The sequence below is a fragment of the Eschscholzia californica genome, unplaced genomic scaffold (assembly GCF_041429995.1).
Source record: "Eschscholzia californica isolate CP2 unplaced genomic scaffold, dmEscCali1.0.p SCAF_4, whole genome shotgun sequence".
NCBI lineage: Eukaryota > Viridiplantae > Streptophyta > Magnoliopsida > Ranunculales > Papaveraceae > Eschscholzia > Eschscholzia californica.
In genome coordinates this window covers 9968807-9984215 of record NW_028238461.1, presented here as the reverse complement: position 1 = coordinate 9984215, position 15409 = coordinate 9968807, and the positions used below count along the sequence as shown (strand labels likewise).

The window sequence follows — 15409 nt, the reverse complement described above, 5'->3', positions numbered from 1 at the left end:
GGCCAAAAATCTTATTAGCACCTCATATTTAAAGGGCAATAAAGTACGTCATGACACCTGGATAATTGGTTATTAGTCGACTTGTCGTTTTTCTTTTATCAAGTTTTTTATGGTATTGTTATTATGAATAATATTATGAAATTTGGTTAAAACTTCTGATAACTTTTTTTTTCGTGAAAAAATATCATTTAATTATTTTTTTTCAATCTTAAGTTCTCTAGGTATTTTCGTGATTTTGCAAATATTAAGATATAACTTTAATCTTTTCTAGATTTTTATATGTGAAGAAATAGCTCATTTTTTTAATTTCGCTTTAGCCGTTCCAAAGTCTTGGGTTGGTCTTGTATGAGTGTCAAAATAGAGACACTCTAAATTTTTTGTTTCTGATGGCAAACAATCGTGAGTGCCTCTATAATAAGTGTTCCAACCGCATCATGGAGTGTCAAATATATAAAGTATCCGTTGAAGTTTAATACTAAAAAAAAAAGACAAACAAATGGTACTTCATATTTTAGGGGGTGCCTTCTATAGAATCGGGGCCTATTGTTGAAGTGATCTGTGGACTGTGAACAAGATCTCGTAATAATGTAGCAAAATTCAAGGGTGAAATGGGAAATAAATAAATCTCTCAGGCGGTTACTTCGCCTATAAATTACGCAACTTCATAAACTCCCGCCACTCTTCTTACTTTCAAATTCCAAAAATTCCCAGAAAGAACTCACGAGTTTCAGTTCAATTTCTCATCAAAAATGGTTAGAACGAAAGATTTCGATCTTTATTCTCCATCTCGATCTACAATATCGATCTTCTTCGTCACTTCATTGATCTGTTATTGATTATCAATCTCTTGTTTTTTTAGGTTGTTGCACAGAAATTGAAGGAGACGGAGATTACTGAACAAGATTCTCTGCTTCTGGTACTATACGATCTGATCTGTTTTTTGATTTTTCAGTTCATTCGTGGTAAATTTAACTGTGAACTTTGATAGATGAACTCTTCTTTTCATTTCCTTTCTGGATCTGCTTGAGATTTTATGCATTTGTGTCTGAAAAATGGCTATGAACAGATTATTTTCTAAATATTTGTGTTCTTTTTCGGATCGGATTCTTAGAACTGCTTAGAAACTTCAAATCTTCTCTGAAAGCAGTTCCGATCATAATTATACGGTTAAATGAAGTAGATGAATTCCTAAAATATCAAGATGGGCGAAAATTCTAATTCTAATTCACAAGTATTTTGATCTGAAATGAACATTTAGGTCTCATTTCGATTTTGATATCCTTCTGTGTTTCTTAATAAAATTTCAGCAAATGCTTCTTAGAACCTAGTTACCTAGCTGATCTAAAAGTATTTTTTAGTAAAGCAGATGTCGATCTTTCATGATCAGAATCATCAGATTATCATAATGCGTTTTACAACTTAAAAATCTTTATCTCTTGATGAACAGACAAGAAATCTACTTCGTATAGCAATATTCAACATCAGTTACATCAGAGGGCTTTTTCCTGAAAACTATTTCAACGATAAGGCAGTTCCTGCCCTAGGTAAGCTTCAACCAAATCTCACTTCAAGTTTAACAAACATTTCTTAGCTAGTTTCTGTTTTTGATTGTCCAAATTGTAACAGAGATGAAGATCAAAAAGCTTATGCCAATGGATGCTGAATCACGAAGGCTGATTGATTGGATGGAAAAGGGTAAACTGTCTGAATCAATCCTTGTATAGAAATTTCCCCTCCTCTTTAGATTAAATCAATATATGCAAGATAAATTCTATATGAGTTGTTGTTTCTTTGTTATTCAGGCGTGTACGATGCATTGCAGAAGAAATACCTAAGAACGCTTCTGTTTTGTGTATGTGAAACGATAGAAGGCCCTATGATCGAGGAATATGCGTGTAATTTTTTGCCTCATGTTCAATTTTTTCATTAAAATATTTTGGTAATCAAGATATTGTATTAAATTTTCGAAATAGGTGTTCTATTCAAGTACTAGTTCGCAATTTTTGCGGATACTGATTTTCGTTAATCTCTGATATGAAGTCACTAAAGGATTTTAGTTTGCAGTTTCGTTTTGTTATTCTAGTTCTGATAGTCAAGAAGTTTCGATGAACATCAATCGCACGGGGAACAAGAAACAAGGAGCGACCTTCAAAGCTAACACAACAACAGATATTACTCCAAATCAAATGAGGTAGATGTTCCTTCTGTATTCAGTGCTAGGTATTCCGTTTCTATTTCAGATTTTGCATTTATGCTCATGTTTGCACAATTACTTGAACTTGCAGAAGTTCTGCTTGTAAAATGGTTAGAACATTGGTTCAGTTAATGAGAACACTGGATCGAATGCCGGAAGAGGTAATTTATTCCATTAACTCTTAAAGTTATAACCAGATAATGAAATTAGATGAAGCTGTGTATTAAAAAAAATTCTATGTATTTCAGCGAACTATTCTGATGAAGCTCTTCTACTACGAAGATGTAACGGTATGTCTACCCTTTTTTTGTTGTTGGGAGAGATCAGAATTTTGCTCTTTGTTTTATTTGTTTTAGCCAGATTTTATACGCATTGGTTTCAGTCTATAGTGGATGAAGTGATCTGTGTTTTTGAAAGTATTTCTAATGAGGCTGGAAGAAGGATATAACAAAATGACCTATAGAAATGGACACTCAGTGACGAGCATATTAATCGTATTACAATGTCATAGTTTCCACATCTATACATTCTTTCGCCAACCCACATTTTGAAAATTTTGAGTACTACTGTAATGGACTTTGCAGCCGGCCGACTACGAGCCTCCATTCTTCAGATGCTGCTCAGAACAAGAAGCTATTAATCCATGGTCTAAAAACCCTCTGAAGATGGAAGTTGGAAATGTTAACAGCAAGCATTTTGTATTGGCTCTCAAGGTAAAATGATATACATAGTTGCAGACTAGTGAATAATTTAGGCTGGGTTTCCGTCAATATCATTCAGTTCGATAATTTAAGTTGTTCATTATGCAGGTTAAAAGTGTCCTTGATCCGTGTCAGGATGAAAACACTGATAGCGACGATGATCATGAAGTCAGCTTGGGAGTGGATTCAATGCAAATGGATGATTCTTCGGATTCAGAAAGCGAGGTACCATCGATTGTAATTTCTTAGCTACAGAAACCAAAATCCTGTTTTCACATGTAATTCTACCTCTATTGTTATTCATTTTTATGAAAGACATGCGTGAAGCTAAATAGCATAACTCTAAAACTCTGACTAGGTTAACCATTCAACGGAGGAAGACCGATATATTGTGGCACCTGGTGGTAATTATACCATATTTTAAGCTCTTCCTCCAACCAAACTCTTTTCATTCCATCATTTTTCCTAACTAAAGATACTTATCGTGACAGGTAAAGAACTGCCTAATGAAGATAACGGAATGGTTGATCATGAAGGTAATCATTAAATTCTGTACTACAAAATGAAGCTGGTAAAATTTGCTACTTTTCTTTGGGCAAGGAAACAAGTTCCGAGACTCAAGCATAAATTTCAGTTCGATTGAATGGTTTGATACCTCTGCAGATGACACTCAAGATGCCGAAGAGGACGAAAATCAGTTGGCTCGAGTGAGGGATTGGATCGTCAGTCGCCATATTGACACTGTTGAGCTCACTGATGTCCTTTCAAACTTCCCAGACATCTCAGTGGTAAATATAAACATCATCTAGCATAGTCATTTAAATGCACTATATGGTTATACTAACTGGAAATCAGGATCCAGCCTGAAAGATTGATTGTCCTATTAAATCTATTGAGCACAATTGTTCTAAAATGAAGTCATTGTTCATCAACTATTGCGCCTCACATGCCAATAGCTCACTGATCATCCACCCCACAAGTTTGATTAGCAAAATCGTGCTTGAGTTCAGTGTCTTTTCCTACTTTAAATTATGTAAAAGAATTAGTCAGTGACTAGGGGAGCTTCCTCTATTGACATTATTCATGGTTTTGAGAACTTATTGGAGGTTATGTGTTTCCTCTCTTTGCAGGCATTGACTGAAGGTGAGTGAAAAACTTGAAGTCCATATCAAAAGGCTTAGCGTGAGGCTAAGAAGTTGTAAAAAATACCACACATATATTGCCCTTGCTAACCAGAATCCTTTTGTTTTCGGTTTCGGTTGGTTCGACCCCAGAAATAATCGACAAACTTGTGAAAGAAAACTTGCTGTCAAGAACCGGGAGGGACATATACACCATCAGCAAAAGAAAGGTTCTCTTTTCTTTCTTTCGGTTCTTATATTAGTCCAATAGTTTCTGTTCCTAGTATTATTATCAATATCAGTAGCATAAATATCTTCACCTATGAAATAATGCAGCAACTAGATCCCAACTCTGCTGTGAAGGAAGAAATGGAGGTTCATGAAAACCCCGTTGACGGGAATGTAAGTCGAGGGAAGGATGAAGACTACATGTACATGAAGGTAGTTTCTACTTTCTAGATCTTCTGGCTACCAAGCCCCATTGTCTAGGAACACGCCTAATTCGGGATCTCAAATGTCAAGTTTAACCTGAAGGCTGAAGGTTTATTTGACAACGAAGTCTAATCTCGTATTTCCAATACAGGCCCTATATCATGCTCTTCCAATGGAATATGTCTCAGTAGCCAAGTTACAGGGCAAATTAGATGGTGAAGCAAACCAGTCAGCTGTTCGTAAGCTGATCGATAAGATGGCTCAAGACGGATTTATAGAAAGCAAAGGCAATCGAAGACTAGGTAAAAAAGAAAGTTTAGTTACTATTAATATCATTACGGCAACTTCCTAAACAATCAGAACTCTAGAAAGTTGACTTTAGTTATCTTCTCTTTTCAGGCAAACGTGTCATTCGTTCCGAATTAACCAGCAAGAAGCTAGTTGAAGTCAAGAACACTTTAGAAAACAAATTTGCGGTAATACATCATCTGAAACAGTTTATTGTATAATATACCTATACGTGTATTAGATATTTCTCTAGACTCGTTTTAATCCTTTTCACTTTCATCAGGAAATGGACATAAGTAAACCAGAAAACAAATCTAACAGGGTCGACTCTCCTAGAAATGGTATGTATGACAACTCACTCTTGAATGCGAGGAGTCTATCCTGAAATGCTAATGGTATAAATAATTACTAGGGAGTGGTCTCAAGGACATATCAACAAATGGTGGACTCCACTCTGTTGGTTCTGATATTACACGAACTCAAGGAAGATCTGAACCACATGAACAAGCAAAGATGCAGGACCAGGGAAACACACCCAGCAGCCGAACTCAGGTTTTGTTTCTTAACCCATTTCATTTAGAGCCAAGTAGTATGTGTTTTTCATTGTATGAATCTGGCTCGTCTGACTCAAATGGACACAACTCAAAATAACGATCCAGATATCACTAGTCCAACCTAAAGAAACATTCTGAAATCTAACTCGAGTCTGTTTAGACCGCAGTCAGATTTCAGATCTGAATTAGAAAAATACACAAACATTACCAAAATCTGTAATCTGGTTATTAAAAAGTATATTGATCTGTGTCACAACGCGTATCTTGGCTCAGCAGCAGCAACAACCAGTTGCTTCAAGAGAGAGTGGTGTACCAGGGAATGAACGAAATGGGGCATCAAATGGGAGAGCCCACAACCGAGACGAGGGTGATAATGTTACCTATTCTCGTTCCAGCCAAGACAAGCGATCAAGGAAAGCAAGCACGGTATGACCATGAACTTACAATGACTCTAAGCTAGTGTTTGTTTGTTCCAAGTCAGATCTGGAATCAGACTCGAAGTCATAATTGTCTGGAGTCAGATTTCAGAATGTCCTTTCTTTGTCGGACTCTTTTAAATGGTTCATTAGGCTGATTTGAGTCAAACGAACTCAGACTCTGACGAGTTTAATGAGTCAGATTTAGAAAATTCAAAAAAAGAAAACCCACCTGTTTCAAATACTAATGCTAGTGTAGCTGCATTTCATTGAATTTAACATAACCATTTATGCACAACCGAAAGATCTGAAGCATCAACCAGTGGCCATCAGGATCGTAATTCAATTCATATATGTTTGTTTCATAAATGTGGCAGGTGAAAGAACCTATTCTTCAAAACTTGAAGCGCCAAAAAACTCAACAAGGTGCATTAGAGTAAAAGCGGGAGCAACTAGTTTAAACCACAATATTAGAATTGAAGCTGAAAAAATGTACTAGTAATGAACTCAGACAGAGACATGGTTATATTTGCTATCTGGAGGTTCACAAATATCAGGTAACATGCCTCTTTATCTGCCTAGCTAAATATTCTAGTTATGATGTTATCAATAACTCATTGTCCATCGATTACCTGATTAGTGAAATGACAAATCGATTCCTTCTATATGTTCTTTAGAAACATATTTCTCATTCAAAATTCAAAATAGAACTCAAAAAGACATAAGTTTGCGAGGCATGAACATGGTTAAAATGCCACACATACCCAATAGTCCAACCTATTACCATCCATTAATATTTTAATATTTAAAAATGAAAAATAAGTTGTTGTGAATAATTATATATACACACACATAGGATACTGTTGGTCCACCATTACCATGGATCATATGGCATTTGCCATTTTTAGTAGTATATGTAAGTAGAAGTTTTAAAATTCCAACTTGAAACAGTAGAGAGAGAGTAGGAAGAGGAAGGTGGAGTTGAGAAAAAGATAGAGAGAGAGAGTAAGACAAGTTGTTGGAATTAACCGTCGTGGCCTGCTACAAACAAACCAAACCTACCCCCAATAAAAAGATACCCAGTAGTAGTAGTTCCCATAGGCCATAGTACGTCTTTTTAGAACACGACATTATTTCTTCCTACGTTTGCTACAGATTTTTAGACACAGAAAAGGTGAGAGAGAAATTATTATACTATAGTATTAGTGACTCCGAAGTTTTTGTCCAAAGATCCACTATCCCTAATCCACAATAAAAACAAGTAGAAATTAAGGGACCTTCCACTAAAGATTGAACCCAAAATTCTCCCCATGCTACCTCGATAAGAAATTTTACTTGGGGTTTCTAATAGCTCGAATGAAATTTTGAATGTTTACTTTTGTTTGACTTGTAATGTCTAATTGATTAATTTTAGATTTATTTGAATTAGACAAGTCAGATTCAAATAACTAAAAAAGATTTACTGTAATCATTATGTTCTCATATTTTAATTTTACTAACTTAACAAATTGATCTTTGATGGTATTGGAATTTAACATACAAACACTAAGAAATAAGAAGCGTCGAGCATATAAACATGGTGGCCTACCATGAGATATGGGTTTAATTAGAAAACGTAGTTATCGTTGTTTGTGTCTTTTGACAGACATATCACATAATGTAGGAGAGAAAGTGGAAACACAATAATAAAGCATTACCAGTTTACCACCACTATCTCCTTTTCTATTTAGAAAATTGTCACTATACTTGCAAAAAATTGAGTTGGAATTTGACACAAACGGTCAGATTTCACCCAAAAGTTTTCTCTTGAATACTTGGGTGAAATCTGGCCCTCTTCGACAAACTTCTGTCTGAGTTTCCGTATGATTTTTGGGAGTGGACACAACGGTTATTCTCTTTATATTTCTAGTATTTCATTCCTCTCTTTTAATTGTTTTTACTTTCTTTTTAGAAGGTCAAATCCCTCCATCTTACATATTCCTTGTTTTGACCAAGAAAATGAAAAGTTGATAAAAGAGAGAAACAAAAGAAAAAGAGAGTAATAATAATACATGAACCCCAACAATATATAAATGTAGTAAATTAGAGTACACAAAAGAAAGATTACCTAGGATGCCTTGCTTTTTACCCTATTTTCTCTCTACTCTCTCTCTCTCTCTCTCTCTCTCTCTCTCTCTCTCTCTCTCTCTCTCTCTCTCTCTTCTAACCCATGCTTGACTGTCTCTCCTTTTCAGCAGTACTTGTACATTTTAGTTATAAAGTTATTAATAATCAACTAAGTTAATTGAACATCTCTGACAGTAATTAACTTGGCCTCAAAGACAAGCTAAAATTTACTAAAAGCAAACAATGTTTGGGTGTTATTCCTTCTCTCTCTTCTCCTTCCTAGAAACCTCAAGTGTTCCCATTCACCTTACTCTAATTTGAAAGCATTAACAATAAAAGAGCCAAAAATGTGGGCCAAAATTAAAGGTGGGCCGTGTCATTTGGCCCTCTCTTTCATTGTGTGGGCGACCTGCCGTCCATATCGGTGCTAGATTTCTCTATGAACTTGGTTTTATCCTTTTACTAAATTTCTATTAGTGTAATTTAAAAATCACGGAAATAGACACTTGGGTTTAGTCCTCTAAACAAACAAAAAAATGTTAAAAGAGAAATTTATCTCTTTAAATTCTGTCCATCCATATGGAATGATCGAAATTTTATCGATTTAGAAGTCAGGGCGAATAACATTCTTATATCAAAAACCAGTTGGAACCCCATCGGTTCAATCAAAATTGAGTCACGGACTCACGGTATGAGAACAACCACATTAGTCTTTTACAAATATATTAAAAACAGCTTAGGGAAATAATTAATACTACTTGAAATTATATGAAATTTTCTTTACTCTTCTGGGATTGATTCATTGATCTTGCCGATTTCTATATCTCTGTTACAAAAAGTCCTTCACAAACCTCCACATTCCCAATTTAATCCCCCTTCTTTACTAACCTTCCATTTTGATTCAACTCAAATTAGAAAAGTAGGTTTCAATTAAATTCCAATAACCACAAGGGGAATTGGGAAAAACAAAACAAAAAACTTCATTTTTCAAAGTAAACGTCACAGTTAACTTTGGACAACAACTCCATTACCATCATCTTCATCAACCATTACTCTATCACCGATATCGTTTTCGTCACCGTCAACGAGCTCTTCGTCCGGCCATTGTTCCATCGGAGAACATTCAATTTTATGACGAAGTTTCCAATCAAGAGCTTGACAAGCCCTAGAACAATAGTTAACGGCACCACAAACGGAACACCGACGGAACTCATTCCGTCTAGTTTCAGGTCGACCACAGGTAACGTGAGAACACAGCCTAAGTCCCTGTACTGCCACACCACGCAATGAAAACCAATCAACCAGAAACCTATTCGCTGGATGTGCTTCCGGTGGAGGAACGTTACAACCAAAATCACTTAGTAACGGACATCCCGTACCCGGTCCGTGTCGGTGGTTCGGATGCCACGTCAGCCACGGACATGAGGTTCGTGATGATGACGTGGATGATGACATGACGGTGGCAAGTTCTCTTGCGTTTGCTTGGATTAAAAATCGCCTTCCCTCGGCGATGTTTTGACGTACACCATAACCGTCTTGAAGACAGTGCCCCAGTTCCCGTAAAGCATCGACGTGGCCAAAGTAAGCGGCTCGAGCACATAAAGCCACGCCGGCTCGTAAGTCTTTATCGTTTTTCGAGCCGCCGCTTCCATTAAACTGAATCACGGCTAACGAGTATAAAGCTTGAGAGTGTGAATTAATCGCTGCTTTCGCCATTAACGACGCTCCATTTCCTCGGCTTTGTAAACAGTAAAAACGAATCTGCCTCATCGGAAAAGAAAGAAAATCAAAAAATCAGTAACAAAATAACGTTTTTTTCCGTGTTCTCATCGTCAAAAAACACTGATATGATTAATCGGCGATTTACCATTCCGAGAGTATAAGCCGCTTCAACATTTCCGGCGTCGACGCATCGTTTAATAAAACGGTGAGATGATTCCGACCAGTTTCTTGCCGTTACTGGTAATAAAGCTTTAGCCGAAACTTTCGATAAAACCACCCGATTAAACGCTAACCCATTTAATCTTTTGCATCTGTTACAAAATTATCGTATTTCTTAGTGATTATTTCAGTAAAATCGACCGGTACGAAACAAAAAAACGGAGTAAAAAAATATACTTACGTCGACAAAACGTTGATGAAATCAGATGGGGATTTAGCGGTGGAGCTTAACTTGAAGAGTATACAAAGAACAATATCATCCGGCAATACATCAAAGAAATCAGATTTTCCGGCGAGCTCCGGCCCCAATCTTAATCTTTTCCGGCATGTCATTTTTTCTTCTTCATCATCATTAACAAGAACAAAATGTCTTACCCTCTTCATCGTTTGAGTTTCTCTCTCTAGTTTTCTTATTCACCCTCTCTCTCTCTCTCTCTTCTCTCTCTAAGTTCACACCCAAAGTGAAAAGAAAGGGAAGAAATCTTCTTTATATAAGAAGAGCAAAACAAGATAACAAAATGGGATTATTCTGCCTAATCCTCTAATTAAAGTAACTAATTAAATTACCCTAATGTAATTAAAAGTAGAGAGAGAGAGAGAGAACAGTCGGTCAAATGTTGTTGAAAATAATCCATTTTGTTAATCAGCCCACACAAACCGCTCTTTTCTTGTTAGTTAGTTTAAGGCGGTTAATTTTGTTTGAAAATGAAAACTAATTATGGTTAGAGACAAGATTAAGCCAGTAAATTAACCATTTCTAACAAAATTCAGGTACTAATTGTTGTTAGAGTCTAATAACTACTGATGGTCAGACATTTTTAGTTAATATTTCCATATCTTAGGGAAAAAATTCTTAACATTATGGATATCAATGAATTTTGATTCATAGATGACATTTTGTCTTAATATATGATGTAGATTTAAAAGTCGACTACTGGCATGGTCAACCTAGATTTTTCAAGTCGTTGTAAAGAACAATGAATAGGAAAATCTTGGATCAGTCACATTAGTCATCACGCTACAGTTGTCTAGGTTTTTGGAGCATACATTATGGTCGTATTGTTTATATGTTAGTTTTAAGAGTTCTACCATTGCCAAAGTTCAGATATTTACTAGAGCTTGGGTGGGTGCGCCAAATTTTTGAGATGTTTCCCTACAGACAATTGAATTGAAAAACAATGTGTATTAATATACATTCGTACTACATTTTGGGCCATTCCTTAAACAACTAAATCGGATTTAAGTTATATATCTATAACATTTTTGTAAATGTCAAGACTGATTAACATTTAATCATATCGTAAAATCTCCCGCTTTCAATCATACTAAGCTTCAAAATTTGAATACAATTTTGTTAAATATATTCCTTTTACTATGGTTTCATGATATTTACTTTTTTATTTTTTTTGTTGAACTTCATGATATTTACTTTAAGACGAATAATTATGATGTTAAGACATTTTTTTTGTGAGTGACTAGTAAAAGGGAGAGACAAACAGAATCGTAAAACTTTAATAAAACCAAATTTTGTACTAGAAATGACAAAAGAATGTAATTTAAGAAACGGAATCGTGAAGGCAATCGAGAGGAGAAAAAAGACAATACAAGAAAACATCAATAATATGGTCGCTAGCACAAAATTGTCATCATGAAATGTAAAATTGAAATCCAAGCCCCAATTCATTCTTGTCTTTTAAGGATCTCCATTTGTGTTTTAATTTTTAAGTTTCACCACGAGAATTGGTTACCACAAAAGATTTCACCTATCAAAATGTTGGCAAATTCATCATTAATTTTAATTCTCCCAATTTCTATCTATTTGATGTCCGTTTTATAAGAAGAACAAAATATTTCGAACTGTTATTATTTATTAATTACCAAAGATAATAAATCTAATCCAGATCACTCACTTCAATTAAACTAAAAACCATTTCAATTGATTTTTTCGAACGGTTGAAAGCTTAATACAAAAATACTTTATACCCATTTCCAATAAACATTATATTATCACATAAACTAATCAAAATCAAATATAAAACCCCAAATGCAACCCTAAGAATATGATGTCCATTTGTGATGGCCCATAAACTTAAAGGTCTTTATGGGCCCATGATGTCTCACAGATATCAGCCGTTGATTATATCAAATGTTGGTGGGACCAATTAACCCATAACCCCACTACTCTCCACATACTAATTAGTCAAATAGTATCTAATAAAGTCAGCAGGAAGGTATTGATTATAATCTTCATATACTGGACCCACGATACTAGAAAATAGACGGCCATGATATATAATTGCAAAAATTCAAGTATAATTTTGAGGTATATCCCAAGAGACGAAAAAACCATATGAATAAAAATTGACGAACAGAAATTAACATGATTAGTAGACAAAGAGTGCAAAAGAAAAGTCTGGGTTAATACATATATGGTTGAATTTTGGCATAGAAAATGTCAAGAGGAAAGAAGCGAAGGTAAAATGATCGATAAAGATGGTTTTATGCAACTTATTTTTTAGTTTTGTTTTTTTGTTGAAATTTGGTTTTGTTAGTCATGGAGGCTACTACATAAAATGAAAGAAAAGAAAACACAAGTGCGCCTTGCACGTAGAGGTTGCTTGCTTCATTTTCAATCTTCATTCCCAAGTATATATACAGAAAACTCTCGACAAAAAAAACAGTATACACAAAAAAATGATAATTATATTACAATAATGTCATTCCCACATTTATATTCTATCATATAGTATAATTTTTATTTACGAATTGACTAGGTTCGTTAGTCCCATCAATTTATTGACGGACAAGTAACATCTTTCCAATTCAAATATAGTCATCCAAAAAATCATATCGAGATGCTAATTTTGTAATATATTTGATTAGATGGGAGCAAACCCTAATGGACTTTGTTTGTCCTTATCTTTTTTTTTTTTTTTTGTTGAAAGGTTGTTTGTCCTTATCATTCATGTGTTGAAGATAGAAGACTTGTGACCTCAAACAGCACTAAGGGTTGAGACCTATTTGTGGATGATTTATGAGTAGTGACCAACCAATTAGACTATTAGGAGGTGAGTGATCTGATTACTCTATTTGGGGCTTTAAAAACTCCTCTTAAATGGTAGGCCATGGCTAGCTTGTTTTATTACATTTTTTGAGCTAAACTTCTTTTGCATTTATCAAATGTGGTCCATGTGTATTTAAAGGTAAATGGATATAAATAATACTATTATTTGTGAAAAAAACACTTCAACCCAAACTAATTTCCTTTATTCATCCTTCTCTCCCTAAAAATTTACCATTCTTATTTGATGTGATAAGATCAAGAATTTCAAGAGTGGGAGCTTGTCAATAGTTTCTTGATAGCATGGGGTGCACTTACTAGGCTACTCAATCCACCCGGGACAAAAGAGAGAATAAGCAACTAAGAACGGCTAACTAAGATTTCACATCGTGCAACAGACACATTTCCAAAGTTCTATTGAGTTTTGTGATTAGTTTAATTAGCATTTTACTTACGAATTTGAATTGTGGTAATGTTGTAAAATAATATCTAACAATTATAAGTCAAGATATAATTTTGAAAATCACATATAATTACAGAGAAATAGAGAGAGAGAGAGAGATAACTTGGAAATGTTGTTTTTAATTCGAGCTATGTATCCTCCTAAATCCTAATGAGGCTTAGATAGGATTAGTTATAGAGTATATTACAAAGGGCTTCTCTTATATATCCTTTTGGTTTTGACATTGGGAAGGATGGCAGAAGACAATGAGCAATCTTTATACTTGGTGCCAAATCAGGTAGAGCTTTGGTACTCAATATTGGTGCTACTATTTGTATTTCTAATTTTAAATCATTGAAATTATTTAATTTTTTTCTTTTTATAAAATAAGGTATTTGAGAAAATACTACATCAATTTTCGAGCCAAAATCTCACTAAAAGACTCTAATAATTTGTGTCTAAAGAAAAGAGCATTTGACCCTCTTGTTTTATGTCATTTCACGTTATCCAAATTCTTAACCAAACCTTGCGTGTCCACTTAGACCCCTATCCGATATTGAGAATCTACAATACAACACTACACATACAAATTTAAGCATATCATATACAATATTAGATAATAATAGTGTTAAATCAAGAGAATAAGATAAGACTAGATGTTATTAACTTTTTTCTTGGTTTACATTCAATAGCTAAAAGGGTCAAACAAGCCCTCATTTTTCAATCATGTATAATGTTTGTTTTCTATTGATTTTCTTTTTCTTTCTTTCAATGCATCTTCTTTTACTTTTGTTTTATTTATTTCTCTTGGAGCAATAATTACTCCAAACTTTCATCTTCTAAAGAGTTCTTAGTTGAAAATCGGATCCAAGTAGATGGTACACTAAAAGATATACTGTGAATGAATGTCCTATAATATCACATATACATGTATACTTTCATCAAATAGAAGATACTATGCAAAGTAAATTATCTTTTTTTTTTTCGCTTAAGTATTTATTTATTAAAAATTACATGCTTTTATTTCATTATTATTACACTGCACAAAAATAAATATATGAACTACAATAGACACTCAAAGAAGAAAATCGACCTACCACATATACTTCAAAATTACATAGTTACTAAGTCTAGATAAAAGTTATAAGCCAATATGAAAGGCACTTCACTACCTTTGAATTGGAAACCACATTGTCTCTTCTATTTCAAACTCTTAATTATAAGTTATCACATTTTTGCAAGCCTCAATTGTAGTGGATGTAGCCATTATCAAGGCTACCCTCTGTCAATATTTGAATTTAGTTAGAACCCTTTGTTTTTCTCCATTCATGTTTACTTATTTTTCAACTATAGGAGGTTAGTGGATGGACCACTTCAACTATTAGCTTGATTGCATCACTTTGTAATCTTGTATGGAATTAGTATCAATTTTCTTGATTGGAACAATAGTGAAATCATGATACTAACTATTGTGGGAGGAGAAGAAAGTTAGATAGCAAGGAACCCAAGGTGCATGCTTTAAAAGACTCTAAGTGTAGATAGAGGCACCTTGTGCCCTAGATGGTTCAAAATTAGAAAACAACATCTCCTATTAGGTTTTGTTTTCAAAAGTAGGGAGTAAAATTTACTTTATTTTTCTATATCATTATACAATCCTCAACTGTTATCATTATTGTAACTACTTTTTTTTTTCTGATTCAAATCTAACAGACAAAAAAAATCAATTTTTCGTAAAGGTTCTGATATGCTTATTGGGACGGTTATCATAGAACTTAGTAGTAAGATTTAAGCCAAAAACTTAACTACACATCTTTTCTACCCAATGAAATCTCATCTTTTTTCTTTTCTAAAATAGTTTTTTGTAAGTACTTCACTACTTCCTAGTTAAGTATTTTGGTTTTAGAGTATTTTGAGTTAAGGTAAAATCATGTTGGGTCGAAGCCCAACCATAGAGAGAGATTTTAAATGGAGGTAATGGACAGAGGAAAAGCTAAGGAGGTTAATATGTTAGAGAAGGAAGGTTTGAACCGTTTTGTGAGACAGGAAATCTTTATAAAGATATTAGAATTTATGCTCTGAAAATGACTAGAAACAGAAAGAGCTACTTACACCACCTTAAAGATAAGACATGAATCTAATTAAGATTATGGTCT

The 15409-nt window shown here is 34.2% G+C and overlaps 2 protein-coding genes across 3 annotated transcripts; one reads left to right on the top strand and one right to left on the bottom strand.

Moving 5' to 3' along the window:
• The first annotated feature begins 579 nt into the window (after positions 1 to 579).
• LOC147542481 (meiosis-specific protein ASY1-like) lies at positions 580 to 6371 on the top strand. 2 transcript variants are annotated; one of them, XM_086633805.1, is made up of 22 exons: positions 580 to 752; positions 860 to 916; positions 1448 to 1544; positions 1627 to 1695; positions 1803 to 1895; positions 2065 to 2191; positions 2286 to 2355; positions 2443 to 2484; positions 2779 to 2907; positions 3004 to 3120; positions 3254 to 3299; positions 3387 to 3431; positions 3559 to 3683; positions 4026 to 4038; positions 4170 to 4246; positions 4353 to 4457; positions 4600 to 4750; positions 4848 to 4924; positions 5020 to 5077; positions 5149 to 5288; positions 5567 to 5716; positions 6084 to 6371. In XM_086633805.1, exons 1-22 carry the CDS (start codon positions 750 to 752, stop codon positions 6144 to 6146), a joined length of 1854 nt encoding a protein of 617 aa, XP_086489931.1. In that variant the 5' UTR covers positions 580 to 749; the 3' UTR covers positions 6147 to 6371. The 2 variants fall into 2 exon arrangements, with proteins under 2 accessions (XP_086489931.1, XP_086489929.1); XM_086633803.1 differs by having other exon boundaries at positions 5564 to 5716.
• A 2205-nt stretch (positions 6372 to 8576) lies between these two features.
• On the bottom strand, positions 8577 to 10294 carry LOC147542480 (F-box protein At1g67340-like). The gene is made up of 3 exons (XM_086633802.1): positions 9935 to 10294; positions 9680 to 9845; positions 8577 to 9573 (listed from the first exon to the last, which is right to left on the bottom strand). Exons 1-3 carry the CDS (start codon positions 10135 to 10137, stop codon positions 8818 to 8820), a joined length of 1125 nt encoding a protein of 374 aa, XP_086489928.1. The 5' UTR covers positions 10138 to 10294; the 3' UTR covers positions 8577 to 8817.
• Between the last annotated feature and the right edge of the window lie 5115 nt (positions 10295 to 15409).

Bases quoted from the DNA above. Each gene is read 5' to 3' on its own strand.
- LOC147542481 (XM_086633803.1), top strand. The intron at 2,356-2,442 runs GTAATTTATTCC...TATGTATTTCAG, and splicing joins TGGATCGAATGCCGGAAGAG to CGAACTATTCTGATGAAGCT. The intron at 5,078-5,148 runs GTATGTATGACA...AATAATTACTAG, and splicing joins GGTCGACTCTCCTAGAAATG to GGAGTGGTCTCAAGGACATA.
- LOC147542480 (XM_086633802.1), bottom strand. From the start codon at position 10,137: ATGAAGAGGGTAAGACATTTTGTTCTTGTTAATGATGATGAAGAAGAA. The intron at 9,846-9,934 runs GTAAGTATATTT...ATTTTGTAACAG, and splicing joins TTCATCAACGTTTTGTCGAC to ATGCAAAAGATTAAATGGGT. The intron at 9,574-9,679 runs GTAAATCGCCGA...CCGATGAGGCAG, and splicing joins CGGCTTATACTCTCGGAATG to ATTCGTTTTTACTGTTTACA.